Consider the following 27,670-nt stretch of genomic DNA (forward strand, 5'->3'; position numbering starts at 1 on the left):
TACTGCATTTTTTCGGCTCCCTCTACAATACCACCACCCGTACTTGAGCTTTCCGTTGGGTTCCATCATCATCGTTAATAACATTTTACGCCAGCACTGGCAACGACATTTTGCTCGCATGCACCATCCATCTTAGGGCATCGTTTTGGCTGCATGACCTGCGAGGGGATCGGGAATGGCGTTAAGCTTGCGGAAGGTTACAAATTAGCATCGTGCACATTGTCACAAACCAGTGACAAATGATAATTTCGCTTGACGTACGAATTTTCACCAACCATCATTGTGCTGCATTCATTCATTCGTTCATTTTCGGTTTCCACCAAAGTGCCTTTTAACAAAATCAATCCACAATGTCTTCAGCACGGACCCGCTTGCGGCGGAACTAACGACACCTTCCTCCCTTCCTTGCATTCACCGGTGAGTGGAGATGCTGAATACTAAAAGATTGTGAGTTAAACTAATTTTCAACGGTGTGCAACGGTCCGTTAAAAAGTAGCAAAATTGAAAATTGAGTTGAACGCTGTTACAAAAAGGTTGCATTGCGTCACCTTTGTGCAGCCAGCAGTTTGTCATCCGGCAACAGCAAATGTTTATGGAAATGCAAAGTTTGGGATCGTTTGTACGCGGAGCTGCAATTAAATGTGGAAGTATAATTGTGGAGTTCGCGTTGAATTTTTGTGCCTTTTTTCCACCATTCGTAGGTCGTGAAATAAAATAAAAATGGATGACAGACTTTTTTTTTAAACAGTAACAGTGTGCTGACGAATGTTTCTAAAGGAGAAGCGCAGTTTCGGGCGAGTTTAATGCTTGCAACCAGGATTGCCACTTCACTACCGATTGTTTGTGGTGCTGTGTAAGTGACAAAACTTTGCTCAATGGAACTGGCGGTGGTATTTCGTAATGAAGTTTGAATGTTGAGCCACCCGTAAGCGGAACGTTTTCACACTTTTCTTCTCATGCCGGACGCAATCATAATAATATGCTAATAATGTTGCTGGAGCTAGTAAAGCGTTTTTGCTAGAAGTGTTTGCTTGAGCATTACTTGAATCAGCATTTTTAACTTACTGTAGTTACGGTGAGGATTATTTTTCTTGAGAAAATATTTTTGTATTCATTACAGTTCCTTATAACGAGCCAAATTTACGGCTTTTAAAGTACACCTTTCATTGACAAGAACGTTTTATCTTCTTCAATTATGGAAACAATTCAAACATTTCACTTAAAATGAAATTCACTTCTACTCATTCGCAATTTAAAGTTTTCTTTTAAATCTGCGGAAAAACAAGCGTAGTTGGTCTATGATTGAAATAAATGACTTCTTCCTTTAATTTGCTTTAATGTTTGCATCAAAGCTTTAGTGAAATGTATGATTAAGGCGTTCGTTATTGACTAGAAAGATTATTTTAGAACAATGGTTATATTGAACAATTCACCTCAAAGAACCTGCCGCGACGGACGAAGCTGGGACTATATAGTACCTATATAGTTCCGGTACTCACATACGCCTCTGAGACAAGGACACTGTCCAAATCTGACGAAACTCTCTTAGCCGCGTCCGAGAGGAAAATGCTCAGAAGGATACTTGGCCCCGTATGTGTGGAAGGACAATGGAGGAGCCGCTATAATGACGAGCTATACGAGATGTACGGCGACCTCACTGTCGTACACCGTATAAAGCTCGCCAGGCTCCGGTGGGCTGGCCATGTTATACGCATGGAAACGGACGACCCAGCCCGTAAAGTCTTTTTAGGCATTCCATAATGACAGAGGAGGCGCGGTAGGCCCCAAATTGAGATGGCAAGATGGCGTGGAAGCGTCCGCCACTAAGGCCGGGATAACGGACTGGCAGATGAAGGCGCGAGACCGTGAGCGGTTTCGGACACTCCTGAGGCAGGCCAAGACCGCAAAGCGGTTGTAGCGGCGGATAAGTAAGTAAGTAAGGTTATATTGCTAATCACTATAATGATCATTTCATAATGAAACAATTATTTTTAGCGGAATCCTTTGCCTATTTTTAATAAACAGATGTTCTTTGCATATTTCAAGGGAATTAGACTTAGATTGGACTATTTAAACTTAATTTTTAATTTAATAAATTAAATTAAATTTATTTAATTTAAGTTTAATTTTTTACAGAAAAAAAGATGAAAAATGAAATACTACTTTTGTAATATTGACAGCTATGAAAAGGTTAATTTGTTTCAAAGCAGACTTTATATTCTTCTTCTTCTATTTGGCGTAAAGTCCTACGCGGATATGCCGGCCTATACAGGCTTTCGAGACTTAATTCATTACCACGCAGCCGGATAGTCAATCCTTGCTACGTGGGGACCGTCCTAGGCTCTAGGCCTAGGTTCTAGGTTTGAACCCATGACGGGCACCACGGGACTGCCCCAGACTTTATATTATATATATTTAAATATAGTCTTTCCCCGAGTTATGCAACAGTCGAGCGATTTTTTTTTATTTTGACAGTTCATGTGTTCAAATTTTCTCCAATAGTTGTCAAATGCAAAATAAATTACATTTTTGCTTAAAGTTTTAAATCGCTAAAAGGTCAGAATTATTCTATTTTTTAACACGAATTGTAACGAAACACGAATCATATATACAGTAAAGCGAATTTCGTAAAAAAAAAACAGTTTATTAACTAAACTTTGGCTGAAAATGTGAAAATGTCGATTTACGCGAAAATCCGAGTTACGCTGGAACGCATTCACCTCAATTCTCAAAAGAGAAAATACACTATGTTTCTGTTTAAAACGGCATCATTGACCCTTTTGTTGCAGAACTATAAACTCATGGTTATAATCAACCCTTCACTATCACGGTCGTTGAATGGCGGTACGTAAACAAGCAAAATATGAGTTCATTAATAAAGCACCCGTACGCGTACAATGCGCATACGACCATAATTCATGGTTGGAAACAATTCCTCCTGGGCTGTTAAATTCGATTTAGATCTTCGCAGCGCAAAAGCCCACTAGGGGGTCTCTTGTAATGTAACTTCAATTAATTTAATTAATGTGTAGCGCCTCCCAATTTAACAGGTAGGCGTATAGTGGATGCAGTTTATAGTATACCATTGTTCCATGATATATTAGCAAAGCGCTGCATTTAAATCAGGCATTGTATGCCATTATGTGCTTGTATGTGTGTGTGTGTGTTTGTGTGTTGATTTATAAAGCTTTTTCCAAAACATTGCACCCGTAGACCCGGTCCCACACAATAAGGGCACGATCGCACATGTCGACACACGTTGTAATAACATTCGATCGTAAAGTTGTAGGAAGAACGAAACAAAAATAATAAAAAATGGAGTCTATACTGACACGCAACATAACCAACGTACCCGATAATTATAACCAAACGGTGTGCAGGAAGATGCGAAACGCATGTTTCAAAAATGCTGCCGAGATGAGGTGATTGAAAATGGATCCCATACGTTCGCACTTTACCTCCCTGTTGTTGTTGACGTTGTTGAGCAGTATAAAATACGATCGATTTTAACGCAAGACATTGTGATGCATTCTATTAGCTATTGTTTCGCATCAGAAAAGGGTGATGTCGAGGAGCGAGAACATCGGAACGTAACGAATCTATCAACTGTATTTTACTATAACGAACCTTGCTTCGGGTACGAGCATCTCGACATACAAGCGCTCACCAACCACACATGCTTTTCAATATTGCTGCCATAGAAGCAAATTTATGGTAAACATATCTACCATCCCGCTTCCGTATAGATGTTTGCATGTACGGTTTGCAGGCAAAAAACAAAACCCTGTACGCAATGGTGTTTTTTGTTGTGTTTTACCAGTCGTTTGCTATACGATGGAACAACTATTCTCCTATCTGTACACCATGTGCGCATACGTTGGGTGAAAAGCTCGTTCTTGATGCGGTTCATTAATTTAAATATTTCTGCTACTGCTGCTCCCTCTCGGTAGGTCAGATGCACCATGGCAAAGCCACAGAAACAGCAATAATAATAGACGCACTGATTGTGGAGATTTGTGGAAGAAGGTAGATGATGTGTTCACATTAACCTAAAAAAATAAAACAGGGAGCTTTAAAGCTCATGAAAGAACGAATAGCTATTCAAGTGATTTATTACTTTAAATGTGATTAATTTAAACATCGAATAATCTATAATATAATAATATTCGTCGTTTGTGAAGTAACGAAAATACTCTGCACAACTTATGAATAGTTAGAACAGCACCATACGTAAAATTAAAGCAAATAATGTAGAAGAGACGCCATTAACATTATTCAGAAAATAAAAATAGTTCACATCTCGTTTAGTTATTTCTCAACCCTACCTAACACAGCAGAACACAAATGGGGTAAAAAGAACGAAAATACATAACAAATATCAATCGTAAATAAAATTGAAATTGGCTTGGGTAAAAATCCCCTTTTCCTCGCTACGCAGAAAGCTTGCTGCAATAATATTCAATATTTTTCCATCTCAGCTCCAATTCCCTGATGCATTCTTTTCACTCCCCTACGTACCCATTCTATTCTCTTCCCCCCCCCACCCCCAACACACACAAACACCATGCCAAACTGCACCGCAGTGCATCAAACTGCGGGATTATGTTAACTTTATTTTGAGATTTACGAATAAATGCTTTTTACCCGGAAGAAAGCAGAAAGTACGAGCCAAGATGTAAACGAACGAGGAGCATACTCTTGAGCCTGCTGAAAGCTGGGAAATATTCTTCGTACACCTCCAGCCAGTCCCTGGTCTGGCTTATCGTCTCGTACAACCAGTGCAACGAGTTGGCAAGCTGAGTTCGGACTGCACCGGTGCAACGAAACGCCTTCCCTTTCTCGGGGTGTGAAAATGGACAAAGTTTAAGACATGGGGTTATGTTTCTTCTTGCATGGTGGAGAGCATGAGCGTCTTTTGCTTCGGCAGGTGCTGCTAATTCGTACAGCAAACAATCCAACCGGGTAAGCTCACGTAGCTCAGCTTAGCTCTGTTACCACAACACATACATACACACTGCACATCATCATCATCATCATCATCTTACAACTACACGACCCAAACAAAAAAACCGAGTGGATAACCCGGCATGCTGTTGTCTTGTGAAGCGTCATGATTGGATGCAACGTGCCTTAAAATGAGCCAAGAACAAAACGGGGCCAAAATAGACGCTCATTGACAAAGGAGACTCGCCCTCGCCCTTGCGCTGGAGGTGCTGGAGTTACGCTGTCGAGATGCTGCGAAGCGATTGGATTAGATTTCCTACTTTGTGAGGTTTTAAATCAACCACACCAGCTCGGGATATAATTTATCCGTGAAGTATGGTCTCCCTGAAATAGTGATCACGCAGAGAGCAGGAGGGATAGAGTGTGTTAGGAATCAAAATTGAAAACAAACGGAGACTTTGGCTTACGTACACGAACGATTTTCGCTGAGTGTTGTTGGCAGACAGCTAGAAGGAAACAAAGGAAAGAGTTTAAGTGGCTTAGTATTTCAAACATATTTTCCATCGCGTTGGAGATAAGGAAAGTACGTTTACAAGTTTTTGGTGATTTTATTTCCCTTTACGTATGCTGTTCAAAGGTTTCGAACAGTCAGGGTCTCTTGAAATATGTGATAATATTTATTTGAGGCAAACATAGTAACGTTAACTTATGATAAGTAAAGCATGTTGAAAACAATGACGCTAAAAATATATGTGCTTTAATAAAATATAATAATGAAGATTATTTGAAGACATTTTAAAGACATTTTGACAAAGCAAGACATTTTAAATTTTGCTTTACATAAAGAGATTTTATGAAAGATATCAAAAATCAATTAGATAAAGAGCTAAATAAATAATATAATGTTACTATCTTTACACAAACCTAAATGAATGGAGTATAATTTAAGAATAATTGTAACGTTCTTCTTCTTCTTCTTTGGCACAACAACCGATGTCGGCCAAGGCCTGCCTGTACCCACTAGTGAAGTGAGCTTGTCTTTCAGTGACTTATTGTTACCATAGCAGGACAGTCAGTCGTACGTATGGGGGCACGGTCTATTCGGAACTTGAACCCATGACGGGCATGTTGTTAAGTCGTACGAGTTGACGACTGTACCACCAGACCGGCCCAATTGTAACGTTACCTTTAGCAAAACTCTAAAAATTAAAATAATACACAGTGCTAAAAAGACACTTTAAAGAATAATTCAATACCAGAGAGAAGGGATGCAATTACCATAAATTTTACACCTATTCCTTCATCGTTTCAAAATCGGGATGGTACGGGTTGTTACGAAACTTCAATCACCTCGAATACATATCAGCATGCCGTACCGTTTGATGCACTGTTGCATCAAAACCGTTCGTTTGGAAATTTAATACTTCTCACCAAGGTTCTAGGGCGCAAGTAAAACGCAAACAAACGAACGAAATCATTTACTTCTTTATGAAAAGCATTCAAACGTGTCTCAACCTGCTTTCCTGTTACCGTAGGGGAATCTTAGAGGAAATGGTTTTGTACGTTTGGCCACATCATGTCAGGAACGACATTTAAGTTAGAAATTGTTTGGTAAATGGATTTAATGTTAATAAAAATACTCACATTTACTCACACAGGTGCGAAGTGAAATAGTATATTTTTGCTTGCATAATTTCAAAAAGGGGGTTTGATAGCATCGTTGTGCGATGGTGAAGATTATTTCCATTTCCCTGCTCAAGGTGAATATTTGCTCGAGTTCATTATTGCATGGAATGAAATTGAAATCTCTGAACATACTACATGGTGTTGCTCAGCCGTAAACAAATCGTAATACTGAAACTGAGTATGCCTTCAAAGCAAACATTTGGCCGTGGGACTACATTCAGTGGTTTCAGTGATGCAGCAAACAAACACAAACCGAACGATACCCATAATGAACATAGTATAGTAATGATCTTCCAGCACAAAAGACTAGAGTAATGATGGGTCTAAGGAATTTTACACCCAAACGGTTCATTTGTAGCATATAGCATGGATACATTCATTTTGGTTATAATCCTATACTTGAATAGAAGACAACAGTGATTATGGAGAATGCAGAGCGGCTCGGTTGATCAAACATTAATTAACCGATTTGGATAGTATTCACCCGCCAGGTTGACATCTGGCAGGAATCTCACAACTCAATTTGCAACGATTTCATTAACGGCCTTACCCTTAACAAGCAAAATCTCCACCGCTGCTGTGTCACACAAGCGTTAATTCTTCGGCTTCATCGGTTTTTGGCAACGATCTAATGTCAAAAGTACAAACAGTACCAGCTGTAGGTAAGCTCATTAAAATCCACACCAGCAGCGATGGGCAAATCCCATGTAAAACGTACGGGCCCACAGCACTGGAGATAGTTCTCCTTAATGGTGGTGCCCTAGTAGTATTCATCAAATTGGATGCATCATAGCGATGATGCGTGAATGCATTATTTGTACCGCTAGGCAGTAGGGGTGCATTCGATACCGATCTCAAACCCCCTCGGGGAGTCCTCACTGTACTGTACGCTAATGTGTGTGTGTGGTTGAGTGAGTGTGTATCTAATGGCCACAACGCTCACCAGCAGAATCAGTGTACCGATGGGTTTTCTGCATGTAAACATCGGCCCGAGTCTGTGAAGCGGAAGGAGTCGGGTTTACGCATTGCTTGTTGCGGCATCGAAAGCTAGCTACGGTTGGTACTGCATTCCGTTGCACGCCTTGGGGGTGCGAACTGTCGGGGCCAGAGTTGACAGCTAGTTGGACGATTATGGCAGTACATGCCCACAGGGTGTCGTGTTTGGAAATATGTACTGCGTAACCCGCACGCCGCCTCTACCAACGACAACCGATGTCGATGTTTTGAATTCCGGCAGCGGCTGGCTGTTCGGAGTTCAGTGTAGTCAGTGCTCCAAGCCGTTGGAATATGGGGGCCTTCGGATATCTGCTGACGTTGCGTTTGTAGTTGTCACTTTGGCTTCTATGGCGGGTTCCCGGTTTCCCGTTTCCCTGTTGGTTGTGCGGTCAAAATTGCAATTCTTCCCCGGGAGAAAATAGTTCGTTTCATTATGAAAACCCTGCCAATATATCCGCTGGGTTGCGTCTTTGCTAGCTGTTCACTTTGAACTGACGCTAAGCGCCAGGTAACCTCGGCCAGGTCCGGGAAGTTTGATGCCAAGCAGTGCTAGCTGTGCTGGTAGAGCAAGATACCCAGTTACCTAATTAATTGAGATTTGCCTCTCATGTTTGATCTGTGCCAGCCGCTATCTGGTGGTTACATTTTTGCGTTAATGCAGCACTCCCAGAAAACAAGTGAAAGTTAGCACGAGTACGCATACATTCAGATAGATACAATGTGAAACAACTTCCCTATCATAGATGGACAACATCGTGAAGCATTAATGCAGGGCTACACATTTGAAGAGTTTTTTGTTTAGATTTTTTGTTTTTCAGGTATCAGCGAAAACTGTGAATAAAGGAGAAAATTTGATTCGATTTATTTTTAATATCATTATGTGTTATGTTCAATGTCAAACTCACATAAAGACCTGTTCAGATGGAATTCGTCCACTTACTTTTATTTACGTCGATGGTTCGTCGATTCTAAGCGCAAAACCTCCAGTTTTCTCAGCAACTATCCTATAATGGTCAAGAAGGAAGCTCACTGTCTGACATTTGTGGGATTTGAGCAATCTACAATACAATCTAGCAAAAGTTTTTACATGTATGTGGTTATGTTCAATTGTAATAGTTATTACAGAAAAAAAAACAGAATTAGTTTTAGAATTGGAATAGAATTAGAATTATAATGTTTAAAAAAAGTTGCACAATTACTAGGAAAGTCCAACATTGTCCGGGCACAGACTAATCATAACTTCTTTAAAGTTGAGGTTCTTGTTCAAAAATGTTATATTACCAAATCATGATTTAATCATGTCATGTTTTCAACAAATATAAATTCTATTTTTCTAAGAAATTTGCCAGCAAATTGAAGTAATGACAAATCATTGGTATGCAATGCCACAAAACACGTGATTACCAATGAAACAATAAACTAAATACAATAAACAAACTAAAAATTCTAAAGAATTCCTCTATGAACCGAAATACGGCTGGAACCCAAAGGCATGCCAAAGGTTTGTCAAAGTTCTCAGCCTCGTATCCAATAAAGGTCTGGGAGGAAACTCACTGTCCGACATTTGTGATATTTTTGCCATACGCTTTGCCGCCTCCGACCAAGGATCAGAGACAGATTTTGAAAGTGCTTGCGAGCGTACCAGCAGATGTTATGATCCTGAATCTTCCGTCTGTTGATGGCTTAAACCTTCGTTCGCTCCTGGGCCCGACGGGATCTCGCCATCTATTCTGAAGCGTTGCGCTGACTCTATGGCCCCCATTCTGGTCGCAATATTTCGCGAGTTCATAAGCCTGGGCGTCTATTCAACTTGCTAGAAAACTTCGTGGTTAGTTCTCATCCACAAAAAGGGCAACAAATCAAAATCAAATAACTATCGCGGTATTACATCGCTCTGCGTAAGCGCAATAGTATTTGAGTTATTGATATACGAGCCACTGCTTGCTGCAGGTACAAATTACCTCAGTTCATCACAACATGGGTTTGTGCAACCCAAGTGCTCGACTACCACGAACCTCGTCAAAATTGTTAGCCTCTGCCACAGAACCATCGATGCCGGCCTTCAGGTCGATGCCGTGTACACGGACATAAAGGCAGCCTTCGATAGTGTTCCACACTTGGCTTTGCTACTGACCAAGCTGCAGATTCTCGGAATACCGGAAAAGTTGTTGTCCTGAACGCGATCCTACCTCGCCGACCGATCTTACTTCGTGAAAATGGGACCACACACCTCGCGCCGTATCATCGTCTCCTCCGGGGTGCCGCAAGGAAGTAACCTTGGCCCGCTTCTCTTCGTGCTTTATCTGAACGACGCAACCCGGATGCTTCCTCCAGACAGCCACTTGATGTATGCGAATGATGCTAAAATATATCTACTGATTCGCATCAGATCAGATGCGTTTTCAGGCCATGTTGTGCACGTTCCAATCCTGGTGCTTCATAAATGGTTTGGAACTGTGTGTCGAGATTTGCGCGGTGATCACCTTCACGAAAGAGCGAGATCCCCTTCGATACGATTACGCACTAGCCAACTCCATACTTGAGCGTAAAAGCTGTGTCAGGGATATTTTAGTATTCTTTGATACAAAGTTGAGTTTCCATAGACCACTTCGTAACCAAGGGGATCCAGCTGTTAGGTCTGCTTAAGCAACTTACTTTATTTTACATAAACGATCCTATCTCTTGTCAGATGTTGTACTGTTCGTTGGTACGATCGGCAGTGAAGTACTCGTCTGTGGTATGGTGACCTTCGGCAGGACGTTCCCTACTACGATTGGAGTCTATTCAAAGCAAATTTACCCGCTTTGCCCTGCGGTCCTGGGGACTCCGAGGGGAAAACGACTGTCGCTGTACGTTACTAAGCTTATAGACGCTCAAACAACGCAACTGCAACCAGTGGCGGATTTAGGGTATCGGAGGCCCTAAGCGGTAAAAGAAGGTGAGGCCCCCTGTTGGTGACGAGCGAGGGGGTGGGGGGGGATATTGTATTTGGCTTTGTTTCAAACTCATCGTAATGGTTTGCTAGCGAGGGGGGGGGGGGGGTTATGATCCCTCGGCTACCCATAAAGTTAAATTATTTATTTATAAATTAATAATTTAATTCATTTATTTAGGTATTCAACACCTAATCCCTAACTTATTCCCCTAACATCTGTCTTAATTCAGTGCCGCCAAAATTGGAAATTAATAAAATATTCTATTTAAATGTGTTGGTCATAAAATTAAAATCAAAGTGATAAGACCATGTGTTGTAACCGTTGTAGGGTTCCGCCGAACTGTCAGCCAAGCGCATCGCGGATAGGACAAACATAGTTTAAATAGGGAACGAACTGCAGTCTCTGCCCCCTTTCTGTAAAACGAGTTCACCGGGAGAACAAGCCACATAACGCCTAAAATAAAAACTAATTTTTTGGCACCACGCCTAAGCCTAAAAAATTCGGTTATCTTTGTTAGTTTCTAACACCATGTATTTAATTGCCTTGTCATAGAGTAACGGCTCATTGTATCCATATAAGGTATGCCTGCTCTCACCAACAAGCAAGTTATGAGCGAAGAGGTCTCGAAGGCACGTAGATGTTGCTCTTCTCGAAGAAACAACGTCTAATTCGTTTTTTAGACGAATATTCTAGCAACAAATACACATTGATTTACCTTAAAACGGTGTTCGAGCGTCTATAGGCCAAGCAGAAGGCAACGCGAGCGATAACTTGACATGGCTGTAAGTCATCTGAATTGGTCGCATTATAAAGCAAGTCTTAAAAACTTTCGTTGTATTGCCTCTATAGTGTTGAGCATCGTAGTGCAATCCGGGAACCAAAGTACTGAGCAGTACATCACCCAGCACCACACAATACAAGTAAACAACGCAACAACAAGCAACGACATACTTAAGACTTAAGACATAACTACATCATCGGAATTGTCGAAAGATAATACCTAGCGGAGAGGAGATCAGGACCTGGGACGCGTGTGAACGTGGTACGGTTTGGAGTGTTTTGTATGTGTGCCCCATGGAGCAGTTTGCGAAGTGTGAAGTGCTTGGTGTATTGATTGTGAGCTCTACTGCTGTGTGATGTTTGATAGTACTTTTGCTTTTGCGAAAGCTGAACCCATGGGGAAGGGTATATGGCCCAAGGAGGGGGTTTACTGGGTAAGAATCCCATGTCAACACCCGTCCGACAACGGGAGTCTTTCGAAGATTTCCCCTCCTTGTAAAAAAAACACATACACACACGCACGCACACACACACACGCAAACACCCGCACACATGCACGCACACATGCAAATACGCGCGCACGCATCCACGAAAGCGTGCATGCGACCTCATTCAAAGCGCCGGGCGGGGTGGGGGATCGCGACATGATATAGCGCGTGGCCACGGAGGTGAAAAAATGTTGAAATTTTTTTCAACTTTGTCAAAATTGCTTGTCAACTGCAAAAAAGAGCTTTTCTCGTGGCCACACCAAAAACATACACAGGAATGACAAAAAGCTCCAACATCTGAATATCATCGAAAGTTTGTTGAAGAAGCACGAAATAGGTACATAAATCAATTAGAATCATGCATTGTAGCATTATTATCATAGCAATAGGTCACAACTGCGCAAAATAGCTGTTTGTTTACGCTTTTTCACGAACGTCAAATTTTGTCAACTTTTGTCAACTTTATTTCCTGGCTGCTATAGGTTGCAAAATTTTGACAAAAGCTCAAAAAAGTGACAAAAGCCCACGTTTTGAAAAATTTGTCAACATTTTGTCACTCTCATGGCCTTTCGCCTATAAAGTGAACAGTCACTTTCCCCGCGCTGTGTGTGTGCGTGTGTGTGTCGAGACCCGAAAACTCGAGACGGATTTCGGCACATTAAAAAAAAAAACATTTTATTGCCGCTATACACTGTGCTACATGATGCTTAGAAGGTCGTTGAAGCAACAAACAAGTTCAAATTAAAAATATTAGATTAGTGTTAGACGTTCTCCTTCGCTTGTTTGAAATAGGCTTCGTCACCCTCGATTGGCACGGGAATCGAATGGTCTCATCAGCAGCGGCACGAAATAAAATGAACTATCAATAGACCAATAACACTTTAAATCCCTAATCAGCTTCTCTCGCATCGTCTCAAGGTCACACACAAATTAATAAATGCTAACACCCATCAATAACAATGCATAACCGCAATGCACTTGTAAGAATCAACGCATACACCACACAGCTGGCAGCTGGCAGTGCAAGGCACGGCTGAAGCTCAAGTAAGGTAAGGCAGGGGGAAGGAAGAGGGAGAAGAAACGGACCATAAAATGGGCGCCAATATTTTTAAATTTTTCGACCGTTTTTGTTGCTCCGCCGGCTAAAATAGTACGTTCATTTCGCCAACAGAGCGCGCTAAACCTGCGCAGGCCTGCGCGGGAATCGCTGAAGTCCCTGAAGAAAATCTGCTACAAAACACCACACAATTAGCTTGATAGATAAAATCTGATGCTGCGTCCAATTTTTTTTTATTTCGTCGTACGACGAAATCATACGTCCGACGTTATCTATAAAATCCCATATAAAATTTTGACAGGCTTTCCGATAAAATCGCATCCGATGGAGCTCAGACACGGGCTTAAGCTTAGCTGCGCACTCTCAGTTCCGCTATCTGATATGAAATGTTACCTGGACGTAGATAGGACACGCCCACGACTTTTTTCGATGTTTGTTGACATCGTGAGTTTTTGACTGGCAGTGGGAGTTTTTAATGTGTACCTCCCTTACACCTTTCCTTCGCATTTATACACTGCCTCTTTTGGAAATAGCTTGATATTGAACTATGCTTAATGTTGATACACTCGAAATGATCACGATTTCTTATCAGGAACAAAAATTAAATTGATCGTTATGCGAGAATTTACTCGTTAAGAGGGTTATTGGTAGGGAATTTAGATTTGCACGTTACGCGAAAAACACACTATACGGGGTACTCGTTATGAAGGCTGTCACTGTATATACTAATTTGAATAATGCAACAAATGTAGCGATACTTACAAAGGCTTTTGACCCATTAAACGAAAGAATCCGTCAATCAAGATGGCAGGTAATATATGATACAACAGCACTCGTATCAAATTATGAATCCGAAGTTGTGTAATGCCACCACCAGGAGCCCAGATACATTTGTCCAGTGGAATCTCGTCCGATAAAGTTCGACCCATCTCTACGATCTGGGACATGGTTGAATTCCTCAGGTTTGAAATGCAGCAGTTGTAGATAGATAGTTGTCGATTTGGATCACTAGAAAACAAAATTGTTTTATAAATATAAAAGCTTTTACACATACACACACACACACCCACACACACACACACACACAAACATACAAACACACTTATATCTACATATATCTCATATATCATATATCTACATCTATATATATATATATATATATATATATATATATATATATATATATATATATATATATATATATAATATATATAAATATATATATATATATATATATATATATATATATATATATATATATATATATATATATATATATATATATATATACAGTGGCGGATTTAGGGTATCGGGGGCCCTAAGCGGTAAAAGAAGTTGAGGCCCCCTGTTGGTGTCGAGCGAGGGTGAGGGAGGGTATTACACTTGGCTTTGTTTTAAACTCAGCGTGACGGTTTGCTGCCGGGGGGGGGGGGGGGTGTTTGTTCCCTGAACTACTCGGATAGGTTATCAATTTATTTATTAATCAATAATTTAATTTATTAATTTATTATTATTAATTATTTAACACCTAATCCCTGACTTATTCCCCTAACATCTGCCTTAATCTGGTGTCGCCAAAATAGTAAATTAGTAAAATATTCTCTTTAAATGTTGGTCTTTGAATTAAATCAAAGTGATAGGACCGTGTATTGAATTGCCTTGACATAGCTAGTAACGGCTCATTGTATCCATATAAGGTATGTCTGCTCTCACCAACAAGCAAGTTATGAGAGCGAAGAGGTCTCGATGGCACGTAGATGTTGCTATTCTAGAATAAAAAAAGGTCTAATTCGTTTTTAGACGAATACTTTAGCAACAAATACACACTGTTTTACCTTAAAACGGTGTTTGAGCTTCTATAGGCCAAGCAGAAGGCAACGTGAGCGATAATTTGGTATGGTTCTAAGTCCTCCGAATTGGTCACCTTTTAAGGCAAGTCTTGTAAACTTCCGTTTTATTGCCTCTATTGTGTTAATCATCGTAGTAAAATTCGGAAACCAAAGAATTGAGCAATATTCCATGCACGAGCACACCAGTAAACAACGACTTAAGACATAAGACATCATTACATTCACGGAATTGTCTAGCATCTTGTATGCCTTGTTAACAGTGTTGTCAACGTGTAAATGGAAATTTAAACTAGAGTACAGTGTAAACTAGATCACAAACTTTTTGATGACGATCTAACACACTGCCTAACAACGAATAATTATACTTGATGTCTTTTTCAAGTCTAGGAAACGATATAATAAAAAAAATATCAAGCGATAGCTCTAGATCATTTTTAAACACCAAGTATGAGTCTCTTCGTCCATGAGGCCCCTATTGGGCACAGAAGTTTTCGATGAGGCTACTGTACACATTTTTGCATATGCTGGAATTACCATTCACGGGGCCCCTAAATTGACGGGGCCCCCCGCGGCCGCTCAGTCCGCGTACCGTTAAATCCGCCACTGACTGCAACGCACTCGACCACCGGGGCGACTCGCCGGCACTACTTTGTGGGCTTCTTGTTATGTGTCGTGAATTAAATGCTGTCTGTGATCATTACGAACCGCGTCCTCTATCGACTTGACATGACTGTATTAATTTAGGATATTAGAAATTAAGATTGCTTCAAAGGGGCCCCATGTGGTCTGTTGAGTTTTAGCAATAAATAACAAATCCGCACATCAATATTTTAGTTTTTTTTAAATATTTTTCCAATGAAATGTCAATAAAATCCCTTTCATTCTATGTCAAAATAATTTTTCTATGTTCTAGCTTCTGTACTAAGAGACCAGATTCTAAATGAAACGATCCGTAGTATAATTAAGCTGTAGAGATGAGGTGTCAAACCACATTTTAATTTTTTGTTTAATAAAGTTAGCGAATGTCAAGAAAGGTTATAAATACAGTTAAATTATTGCGTAAAATAAGGAATGAGCCCGAAATAATGGCCAACGATATGCTAATCTCAATGCAATAGTTTGCTTACTATTTAATTAGCTTGTTAACTGTTGTATAAAGATGAATTGTTTGACATATTAAATATAACGCACTGCGTTCAAGAAGAACATTAAATTATTACCAGTAGTTTCAGTGCATAACCATGAAATACTTTTCCCACCGTAATGAACATAAAAGCACTGCTAAATGCTTCACCTGCATGCATCTTTTCATGGAAAGCTTTCCACCATTTAACTCTCAGTCTTTATACCCACTAGAAAAACTGTTTGTTTGTTTGTTTGTTTAGCCACGAACTACTGGATAATTCACCGATCGTGCGATATAAGAACATTCCGTATAAACGAATCGAAAACGTCACGCACTCGCTTCCAATGCAAATGCAGTATGCTTGGGGAAACATTTTTCCGCTACTGCTAACCGGGGAACCATTTTGCATGAGCCATGAAGAAAAGCGAGAAGCCAAAAAAAACACTCACACTTTTTAAAGCACATCCGGTTCACGGCCACAAAACTACATTCACATTCAGCTCTTAACTTTATACTGCTAAAAAGTCCTTCATTTGGTTTCCGTCCATGAAGGTAAAATCCACAGTTTGTTCGTTACTTCCCGGAAGCATGCATGCATACATGCCTGCCTGCCTGCCTGCCTGCATGTCTGTTGGCATGCACGGGATTTCTCCTGCTTTTCGTACTCAATCGAAACGATTACGAAATCTAAAGCGATACACGCGACGGGTGTGTTTTAGCACGAGAGCAGTACTATCGCTGCTCGAGTGCACTGTGTGTGTGTATATTTTTTTTATCTTCTTTCTACAATGTTTAACATGCATTATTCTCCCATTTTCATGTATTCGCTGGCATGTTTCTCCGTTGCGGTACCCCGATATAGCGCAAAGAGGAAGAAAAAATGACTTCACTGCTTCGAGCACCAGCAACGGCAAAAACAGCAACGACACACCGCTGGGAAAGCTACTGTATGGACTGCGGTGGCTCAGCTCCGAGATGTACTTCGGTGAATGGGCGGGAAAATCGGGCCCAGATTTTCCCTTCCACGTGGTGGCGCAGCGCGTTCGATCACTCGTGGCAGAGTTTCAACGGTTCGCTGCCATGGGACTGCTTACGATGCCGGAACGCACCGAAGGATGGCGACAAGTGGTGAGATTTTTAGTGCTTCTTCGCACGGTGGGGCTCACCGAAGTGGCACCCAATGAGGATGTTGATCAAGGTTGCCACCATCGAGGGAACGATAATCAGCAGTCAATTGATGGTGTGGGTCGATCGCGAACCAACCACAAATCGAAGGTAAGTGCAAGCAAGAGCAAGGAAGTAACGATTGCTGGAGGGATTATAAGCAACTTGCTTGTGTGTCAAACCATGTTTTGCAACATATTGCGAAGTGTAGCGATGCGAAACGAACATTGATTTTAACAAACCTCAAAAGCTGCCGTTTGTTGCAGGTTATGTTTTATTTTGTCTTTTGCTCTCGGCGCTACAAAATTCAGGCAAAAGTTTTAATTAGTTGCCCCTGCATGTATACATGCTATCCGACTAACAGATCCGTAACAGTGTTCCGAGGAAAATGTGGAGTGAATGTGTGGCTTTTTTTGCGTGTGTATGTGTATGCTGGTTGACTTTCTCGTACAAGCTTATGTGCCTTTTAAACCGACACCACGTACGAGTGGAGTTCCATTAGGATAAATGAAATAGTTGTACATCGTTGGCGCGTAATCGTTTTAACATAGTACGATCAGTATGGGAGAGAATACTACTTACTGCTCGGTTCTGTTGTCGGCAGGAATGGATATTCACACTCGAAAGTGAGAAAACGAAGCACACACTGTGACTTTCTGGATAATCCTTGTACAAGGGATTGCTGTTTTTTTTTTTGTTGGGTTTCCGGTGCAGAGTACGGTGCACTTGAGGATAGTGCTGATGTATCATACATTTTCTATATTGTTAATTAAAATGAGAATGTGTGCTCAACTCTAATGCATTCAATACGTTCTGTGTGTAATGGAGAATTTTGCGGGGTGCCAGTAAAAGCTACATCTGCGTTGCTGGCACTCTTAGTGCTATGAGCTCATGAAGAATAGGGATTGTTCTGCTAAAAGTATTTTTATATCATTTTCATTTGAACAGGGTTATAATAATGCATTTCATTTTAATTGAGGACTTTGTTGTATTAGTTTCTACGCTTTTGAATAACACTCCGCTTATTACACTCCGGCTGTAATATTTTTCTTCTTTGGCACAACAACCGCTGTCGATCAAGACCTGCCAGTACAACTTGTGGTGTTAGGCTTTCAGTGACTTATTTATTACCATAGCAGGATAGACAGTCCTACGATTGGGGCATGGTCTATTCGAGGCTTGAGCCCATGACGGGTATATTGTTAAGTCGTACGAGTTGACGACTGTACCACCAGACCGGCCCAAATACTTCCGGCAGTAATACTAGCAATAATAAAAATCAACAAATTTATCAGTTTAAAATAGGGCTTCTTTCACCAAATTTTCAAATGTAAACGGGGTTTACTAATCATTCATATTTGTATGTAGAAACATACTTTTTGTGTATTTTCTTTGGGAAATATTTTCCCATTTTATTTTATTTTCCAATCCTTTCATTGCTAAAATTCAATTTAGCACAAAATATTCATTACAAGCCGCTATATACATATTTTTTATACTTATACTTCACTTATTTATTCCATTTCCGTTTAATTTAAGTTTTATTGGATGATATTCATATACTGTATAGCCCAACAATGAAATGTTTTCACCTTGGTTTAATACCTGTTCTTACGAAAAGTAACCCGGAAAGCATTCTTCAATTATGACGTTTCGCCGTTACCAACTTTAGGCAAAGGTCCTCTTTTTCATCAACTTGTTTAATCTCGTTCAATGGTCTGGACCAGCGGTCGGCAAAGTCCGGCCCGCGGGCCAAATGCGGCCCGCCGCAACATTCTATCCGGCCCACGAATGGTTTTGACTGATTTTGAAAGATGGGAAGAAACTATTCGTATACAACTTACTAAATATCTTTTGGAATAGCATTTTATTTATTTTATTTTGTTTTATTTTATTTTACATAACTGCTCAGACAGCATTGAATTCTTAACAGCATACCTATTAACTAGACTTATTAAATATTTGCTCGGAGGATGGATCGGAAGGATGGTAAGGAGAGGTGATGGTCAAACAGGTGTGCGCAGGAATTAAACAATCTCACAGCACGTAATAAAGGGTCATTTAAACCAACTGAAGTGCGTCGATTTGGAACAAATAAAGGAGCACGAGGGCGTAAGGAACGAATTGGAACATAGAAATGCAGGGATGAAAGAATGATATGTGAATCCACAGCATTAGATATGAGCGAGGCAACAAACATTATTTGGGAAATGTGACGGCGTTTCTCCAATGAGTCCAGACCCAACAGCTGGCATCTTTGCTCATAGTCCGGTAGGGTATTTGACGTGAAGCCGGGCATTTTGCTGACAATATACCGAGTAAATGATCTCTGCACTCTTTCTATGCGGTCAATCGATGTAAATGAGGTAGGACGCCAAACAACAACACAGTATTCCAAAATCGGTCTTACTAACGAACAATATAACGCTTTTAAACACAGAGGGTCGGTTATGCGGATTGAAAAACGTTTTATCATACCGATTGTTTTACGAGCCTTATTAACGGTAACGTCAATGTGATCGAGGAATGATAACCTGCTATCGAAAGTTACACCAAGATCTTTTACCGAGAGTACATGATTTATTGCTATACCCTCGAAGTTATAAGCAGTCGTAACGGGACAACGAACTCTTTCAACTTTCATTAAAGTACTATGGCATGGCAGGCCTTAACCGTCAACGGTTGTTGAGCCAAAAGAAGAAGAAGAAGACTATGGAATGACGGATCGTTCGGTATGTTTGAACTCATGATCAATATCCCCGTAACTTATACAAGAAAAAATACCTTTTTTCGGCTAGCTGTAGAAAAAAACTAGGAAAGACAATTTCTTTACATGTACATCAATTGGAAAGGTAATTATATAAGCTTATTTGCACAAATTTATCTCAGACTTTGCGAGTTGCCTTTCGTCAGTTATCCCGAATTTTCACCTTGATGGACGAAGGCATCCTAAGTTTTCTCGACAAAATTTTTAGAGAAAAGCTTTTCCATCATGTTGGTCCAGAAGAAATCGATGGAACACATGTGACGGATGTTGTACCAGTTTGCGGACTAAGGTGTCAATATCCAAATTCTGCTAAAATTAACCTAAAATAAAAGCAGTGAGTTTTGGCGTCATTGTTTGCCGCTGCGAAGCCAGAGGACCCGATTTTTGCTTCCTGATATATATGTTCATGTTTCTCAAGAACTATTTCACTGTTTAGCGGGTTGTATCGATCTCTCGGTCCAGATAACGCAGTAATGTAGACCCTTGTCCCTCTGTCTTCATTTTTTGCATCTTTTGGAACCTCAAAAATGAACCTGGGCTTTCTTTCGATGCTTTGATGGTTGCCTAATAGTGCCAAAATGTTGGCAACCAAAACGCCGTAACGTTCTTATGCGACGACAAACTGCTGTACTAAGTCAATTTAAGACGCTACGGGGTGTTATTTGTTGATCGCGCATGTTTCTAAGTTGGTTGGCTCCCTTTTTTGGCCATCATGGTTAGAGTTCGATTGATAGAGGTGTTAAGGTGAGGTGACTGATAGAGGTTTTCTATTGTCTCATGGGATACTACTATTCAAAGTGCAAATATCATGTTGTTAAAGCGGGTAAAGATAACCCTTTGATAAACCCATAAATTTGTCAATTTTCAACCGTCAACCGTTATGTAATTTTATCATTGTTTCAACACGTCAATAAGATTTTCGGAATGAAATAAATCGCATACGAAATTGTATATTCATGAGATACACTAAAGCCTGGTTACAATAATTTTATTTAAAGTTTTGCATGCGACTTTGCGATGGGGAGAGCATTTGACTTTCGCCAACGCAATACATGCAATACAATGTTTTAAATATAGTAAAATAGCTCCATACATTTTCACACGATATTTTTGTAATGTTGTTTTATTCGTTCTTCTTAATTTCACAAAAATCAATTGATTTCTCTTCAAACTATTTGAGCAATATTTTCGATCGTATTTGAAAGCAAAAGTGAACATTTAAAACCCCTGTTGATTTAACGAGAACGACGATCCACACTGTTGCTGTTTACGAGTTCAACAATTGTCAAAGTGCTTTATCATAAGGAATCAGTTATCAATCTATCTGACATGGCATGACTTGTCCATAAAGCCTTTTAATAATTACTGACTCTACGTTTGCTTCGATATTTTTTTTAGCCGTTACGACTTTTGTATCATCCCCGGAATATCTGCAATATTTTTTGCAGCGTGGAAGGATGGAGTCTTCAAGAAGCGATATTGATCCTTTTTTTTTTGTTATTTTTTGACTAATCACATTTTTGGCCATCTATTGCCGATTCTCAAATGATTAAAGATTACAATTAGCTTTTAAAGCAGGTATCATCAATTTTGAACCATGCTTAGATGATATAATTACAGAAAAACAACAATAATACCTAAGAGGTTTCTAAAAGTTTAAATTGTAATAATTTAAGCGCTGATAAAAAACCGCATTCTCCTGGCCCGCGGCACTTGATCATATACTTTATTTGGCCCTTTAACTCAAAAGTTTGCCGACCGCTGGTCTGGACGGTTCTGGGGTACAGTCCTCAGCTCAAATGACTTAACAACAGATCCGTCGTGAGTTTAGGCCTAGAATTGACCGTTACCCTGGAGTTTCTGTATAAGTCTCGAAAGCCCGTATAGGTCGACAAGAACAAGGTCGTAGGACGTTTGGTCAAGTAGAAAAAGCAGAAGAAGAAAAGAATCTTGTTGAATATCACGTCATTGAACTGCTTATTCAGTTATTATTTCATGGGATTGCATGAACTTTTATCGTGAGACTAATATTTCTCGAATTTCGAACATCATTAGACATATAAACAAGTCTGTATAACTATAGAAAGTATGATAATTACGGTAAATTGTGTTTACAAATTCAACTAGATTCAGTTTACAATTCATATCAACAAAGTATCCAATCGACGATTGTGTAACACATGTGAATAACTATTTATAAGAAGTAGAATTCTTCTTCTTCTATTTGGCCTAACGTCCTACGTGGACATGCCGGCCTATACAGGCTTTCGAGACTTAGTTCAATACCACGTAGCCAGATAGCCAGTCCTTACTACGGGAAAACAGTCTATTCCGGGCATGTTATTGAGTCGTTCAAGTTGACAACTGTAACACGGAACCACCCATAGTAGAATTCTATATAATGTAGATATAGCTTCAAAATTCAAACAGTGGGCCCTTTTCCCTTTTCAGATCGTTGGCTGAAATTTCAGATCATTAGATATTTGCATTGTATAGCACCTTTTGGACAGCTATCAAAATGTATATAAGATTTAGGTGGGATTATCTGAAGCTGAATATATTTAGAAGGTTGATTTTTATCGCTTCTGGTTCTGAATGAAGGTTTTAAGAGTGTTGTGTGTATTCGTCAAGCTACCAGAAAACCTGTTTAAGTTTTCACCCGTCTTGTCAAAAAGTGACTTTTATTATACATAACAGGCTATGAGGCCTGGTCTACCTGGTCTACATACAGTTTGATTCTAGATTCCACCACCTGATCTCTTTGATGCACTTTGAAATACATGAAAATACGCCCTTGTTTTGATTTTTTTTCGAGCAGGTACTCGAAGCTAATTCTAGCTTTGAGGGTGAAATAATCTAGGCTGAAAATCGCAAGCTATTTTCGTGTATGATTTTGTATGGAATTTTTACATGATTTGAGTCGCCAAAGGTCAAACTTCATGTAAAAAAGGCTGGCTAATATCGTGAAAGGTCCCAGTATTTTGAATTTCAGGTACTGCAAAATAGACCTTTTATAGAAATGTTGACTGTCTTCTCTCATTATTACTTCCTTCCACCTTCCAAAAACCATATAAAATTAGATGCCACACTTTTTTTGAGTGACTTGTTGTATAAACTTAATACTTAACTCATGAAAACCAGCTTTTTCACCCAGCAAATTCAGCCAAGCAATTACTGAAAACAAAAGTTCAACATGCCAAAACAAGTATAAAATGTCTGCAAATTCTGCAAAACTTTTGCACCCATACGGAATTCAATTATTTTCTTCAAAAACAAAGGACAATAAGACGACGAAAGCTCACCCTCTTTCGTACTACAAAGGAACGTGAGGATGCAATTTGTGAAATTTTCAACAGAAGATCAATAAGCACGGTATTGATACGGTAGCAGTTGCCGGCGGCAGACACTTGCCATTTGTTGAGCGAAATCCGGCGACGGTCTCAAACACGAATGCAACAAATGCTACCATTAGTTTGATTCGATGTGGGACCTCCCAGGCGCACACAGTGGACATCGTTTGGAAATCACACCGCCGTGAACAAATTGATTATATTTAATCCTCCCGCCCTGTTCCGTTTCAAGTTGGCAGCTTCAACAAAGCGACGGTGTGTCCCATCATACTGATGGTAGCACATTGAGCCAACTAAGCTTCGATGCACTTCCTACATTCGGTCGCTCGGTGTCTTGCGTTTCAGTAAACAGAGCAGCAAACTCCTTCGCAGCAAACGAGATCAATTACGCTTAATTGATTGTCATGAATTGGAGCTTAAAATTTTAATGATGCACAGGGAAGGAAGGTGAACCAGGGGGCAGGGCTGGGAGTTTGATGATGTGCTAGTTTGGGTAGCAAATTCCATTATCCTTCATCGGACAGCAAGGCACTGGTCAACACCTTTTCCATTAAGATGAGCAAGCAGGGAGGCGAGACTAAGGTGTGAATTTGGCATGCACAAAACTTGTCTATCATACGAAAACATAAGACAGAGCAGAGAGAGATAGAGGGCAGGATGTGATGCATCAAGAGAGTGGTGCATGGGGATAAGAAAACTATTTCTTTTTTCTACACATTTAATTTAAAAACATTGCAATCTCATCAATTGTTCGTCTTTTCCATCATCGCTTAATCTGGTTTGAGTGCTGTAGCGCAACAGCACAATAACATGCACTACCGAGAAGATGGAAAAGGTTTCCTTTGCCGGAAAAAGAAAATAAAAACAAACTCTTCATGCAACAATGGAGTCGAAGGAATGGAAATATTTCAATTAACCAGATTACGGGTACGGGTGAGCAGCTAGCAAAGGATTCGTGCACCGTAAACGCAAAAGCGAATTAAGCGCCAAAGCCTGAACACCGTGTGCGCGCTCCCTACACACTCCCGGGGCGGCGCTGGTGGTGTTAAGTAATAAACAAATTGCCTTCGTCCCGCATGCTCTTGCGTGCATGGACGCATGACAAACGGGAGCCAAACAGGTAGCACTTGGGAGGCAGAACTTGAAGAAATCCATTGTCCTGTGAATTGACAGCCGGCGTTGTTGAGACACTCAACCGTAGCCGGCAGCGCGTTGCCATCTTCCCCCGTTTTCATTTGCCAATGGAAAATGAATGCAAAACTTCTACCAACGAGGATGTGCTCGCTCGATGCTTCATAGCATTATCGTGTCTGTTTCCAATTATTTGTTCGTCTCAGTAGTTGCAACATTGCTATCGTCGTGCAGGCTCGATGTAGCTTGGATTGCCCGGGCGCAGCAGTTATAATTGATCTCTAAATCTTGTCGGGTTAAGGGAAAAACTGATCCCACCACAAGCATCTGAAACCGGAAAGTGGGTTGACAGTTTGGTAGAGTATCTGAGTATGAAAGGGTTTTAAGCTTATTTTTTTTTCTGGTCCCACCGTTACCGCCTCCCCGCTCCGAAAGGAGTCAAAAGTGTCCGTATGTTTGGTACGGACGGTTCCGGTAGTTTTCATTTACTTCTACAGCCCGGGCCGTCCCAGTCGACTGAGCTGGAAGGTAAAGTTTGTCGGTAACATGAGCCGAATGTGAAATGGAAGGAGATGGTGTCCCGCATCATAAGCTGCTTGCGAGCGCTAGTGTACGAGCGCACTCGATGCAAAGTGTACGCGGGGGGCTTTGTCGTACAAATGCTTCAATTCTGTTTGCAGTCTGCACTGATGCAAACGGAAACATATAGTCGCATACGATCTTACCCCGGTGCTTGGGTTTGTTCAGTTTTGAATGCAATGCATCTGCTACTGCACACTGTGCATCTGTAATGTTTTGCACCCGGGACGTACAGGAATCAAGCGCGATTTCTCGTTTTTTACGTCTCGCTTCGTTGAAACAAGTATGATTTATTCCTTTACGAACCGTTTTTTTTTGTATAGTGCTGAATACAACTATATTGCATTGATTACAAACAGACGAAACGAAAAAAAAATCCCGCGATCCAGAGACTGTTTTAACTGTGGCAAAATACATGCATTGTATTCATTTTCATTTCAATGGCATACATAATTTTTCATTTTAAATGAATGGTGTTAAAATTGGTATGAAATCATGTATCGAAATCGGATTGCCAGACACAACGGCCGCACAATGTTTGGTACTGTAATTAATAGTGGATGGATCTTTCCACTTGTACGCTTGTACTCCGTCGAAAAATGGGTGCTGAGGTAAATGGGTGTATAGGACGTATGCTACGAACTTGCTATTGCACATTGCAAACAATGTTTGCATGTATTTTGGATAAATTTCTAAACCCATCAGTATATTTACCGTAGAATTATCATAAAAATATCCTTTACAATAAATTGTTTTGCATTGTGTTTAACAATCCTAGAAATCGGTATGCGTTTGATAAATATTACAACATGTTACAGTATATCTGCAGGGATAGGTAGACAATGCGCGGGGTTCAGATCTGAATAGCGATTCACAGTGACTACATTTTATATGCATATTATTTACGACATGCAATTCCATGTACTCGGTTTTCAAAGTCGCTTTATAAATAAGTAAAAAAATATATCCAAAAATCTAACATTAAACGTTTCCTTTTTTGTTATTGAAATAAGACAACAACAAAAACTAAAAAATCATAATTTACGACGGAAATGATAAACACGGAAAAACGCATTTATAACTTAAAATATACACACTCCATTGGATACATTTCTTTCCCGTGATGTTGATGAAAGCCTATGATGACAGAAGGCAGTCGTGGGCCGACCAACCTTACTCAACCTCGTGCTCATATTTGTGTGACCAGCAAAATTTGTTGAATATTTGGCTTATAGAGCATCTTTGAGCATCTCGGCTTCATTCGTCTTTATAGATCAGCCAAAGAGAATGAAGAAAACTGTACATCTAACATCACGCTACTAGATGAAGAACACAGTAACTGTTGTATAATGTTAGCAAACCAGAACATATCTAAAAAACGATAATAATCATTTTAGAAGCAAAAAAAAAATCCCTGACATATATGGACAATGTAACTAAAAGTTCTCTGTATAATCCACACGTCTACACAATTATTTATGTCTGTTCGCGTAGTATTTTCAATTTAATCTAAAAGGATTAAGTATTTGATTCAATTTCGATTGACTCACTCACTATGGAATTTGTGTCGAGAAATTTTGTACGTACAGCATTTGTTAATCCTACAACATGCTACATTTCTTCCCAAACCGATAGAGAAAATATCCACCCAAGCGGTAAACATTCTGCACCCATTTTGCCGTCAAATAAATCCACTTCTTCGACAAACCGTCTCATGCTGAAGATGCAGGAACACAGATATACTCACTTAAGTGTGTAGTGCGCGTATAGCGTGTTCTAATTGCCATTTCCTCATCTAATTGCTTGGAGGGAACTGGCGGGCGCTTCGTACCACAGAAGCACCCCGATGCACCGATAGGCGTTCCTTCCCATAGCATGAATATATTACCCTCGACACACTCAGCAGCACACTTGAATTGTGAACCTGTGCCCTGACAACGACGCATCGTTGCATGAGTGCATGTGTTGCTCCTACTTGCACCTTGCATACCCTCGTTCTAGGACAAACGAAACTATTATGCTGCAATTAAATTGTTGATTTATCAACGCTGAGTATAATTTATTTCGTGCGCCACATTCTATATTTACTTCGAAAAACATGTGTACCTTGGCATAGATCAGCAAAGATAGAATTGCTGTTTGAATTTGCAAAATTACCCAACCACACCATGTGTGTCGTTCATTAGGTAAACAAATTACAACACACACTGCTTTCCTAACAATGTGTATTCGATAAATAATCGAAAGTGTTCAACAACACTTGCTAGCGGGCGAGTTAATTGGAAGAAAATGTGTTCATTCTTCATTTGTTGTGAAAACATCGGTACAGGGTACCGTGCGCACACGCGTAAACTTCCCTGATAGGCGGTTTGTTCCTAATGTAATCGATCGGAGAATGTCTACCCGTGGCCAAGTGTTCATAAGATTCAAACCAAACGACTGAGTCTGCTAATGAATTACAACCTTTTGCCATTTATCGAGCTTGTGAGAGGGGCTGTTACCTCCGAGGAAAACTCCTTATCACGATCCTAGGAGGCAGAGATAAAGGGATAGTGCCCTATAAGCGCCGTGACTGTAAAACTACCATCGCAATGAATCTCAAGTTGAAATGAAATTAAAAATTTATCGTCCATGTCGGCCATCTGAGCGAACGAAAGTGTGGAGTGCCTATATGTTTGGATACGATCCAAAAGGAGACGAAATAAAAAGAGACCGCCAAGCGACAAGTGTGTCCGCAAATGCTAGATTGGGCCGTTTGTGTGCATAAAATGTGGGTGAGTTTTCGCCCTCGAGCAATGCGGCGAAATCTTTCCAGC

The 27,670-nt window shown here is 40.3% G+C and overlaps 1 protein-coding gene across 2 annotated transcripts in view; it reads left to right on the forward strand.

Annotated features, from left to right (window-relative positions):
* Nucleotides 1-27,670, forward strand: part of LOC121591837 — a 92,109-nt gene that overhangs the window by 35,283 nt on the left and 29,156 nt on the right. For both annotated transcript variants that reach the window (XM_041912861.1, XM_041912863.1), the window contains exon 3: nucleotides 16,726-17,138. In XM_041912861.1, coding sequence (XP_041768795.1) covers nucleotides 16,726-17,138 — 413 coding nt within the window. The remainder of the gene's footprint in view (nucleotides 1-16,725; nucleotides 17,139-27,670) is intronic.

Source organism: Anopheles merus, chromosome 2L, assembly GCF_017562075.2.
Source record: "Anopheles merus strain MAF chromosome 2L, AmerM5.1, whole genome shotgun sequence".
NCBI classification, from domain to species: domain Eukaryota; kingdom Metazoa; phylum Arthropoda; class Insecta; order Diptera; family Culicidae; genus Anopheles; species Anopheles merus.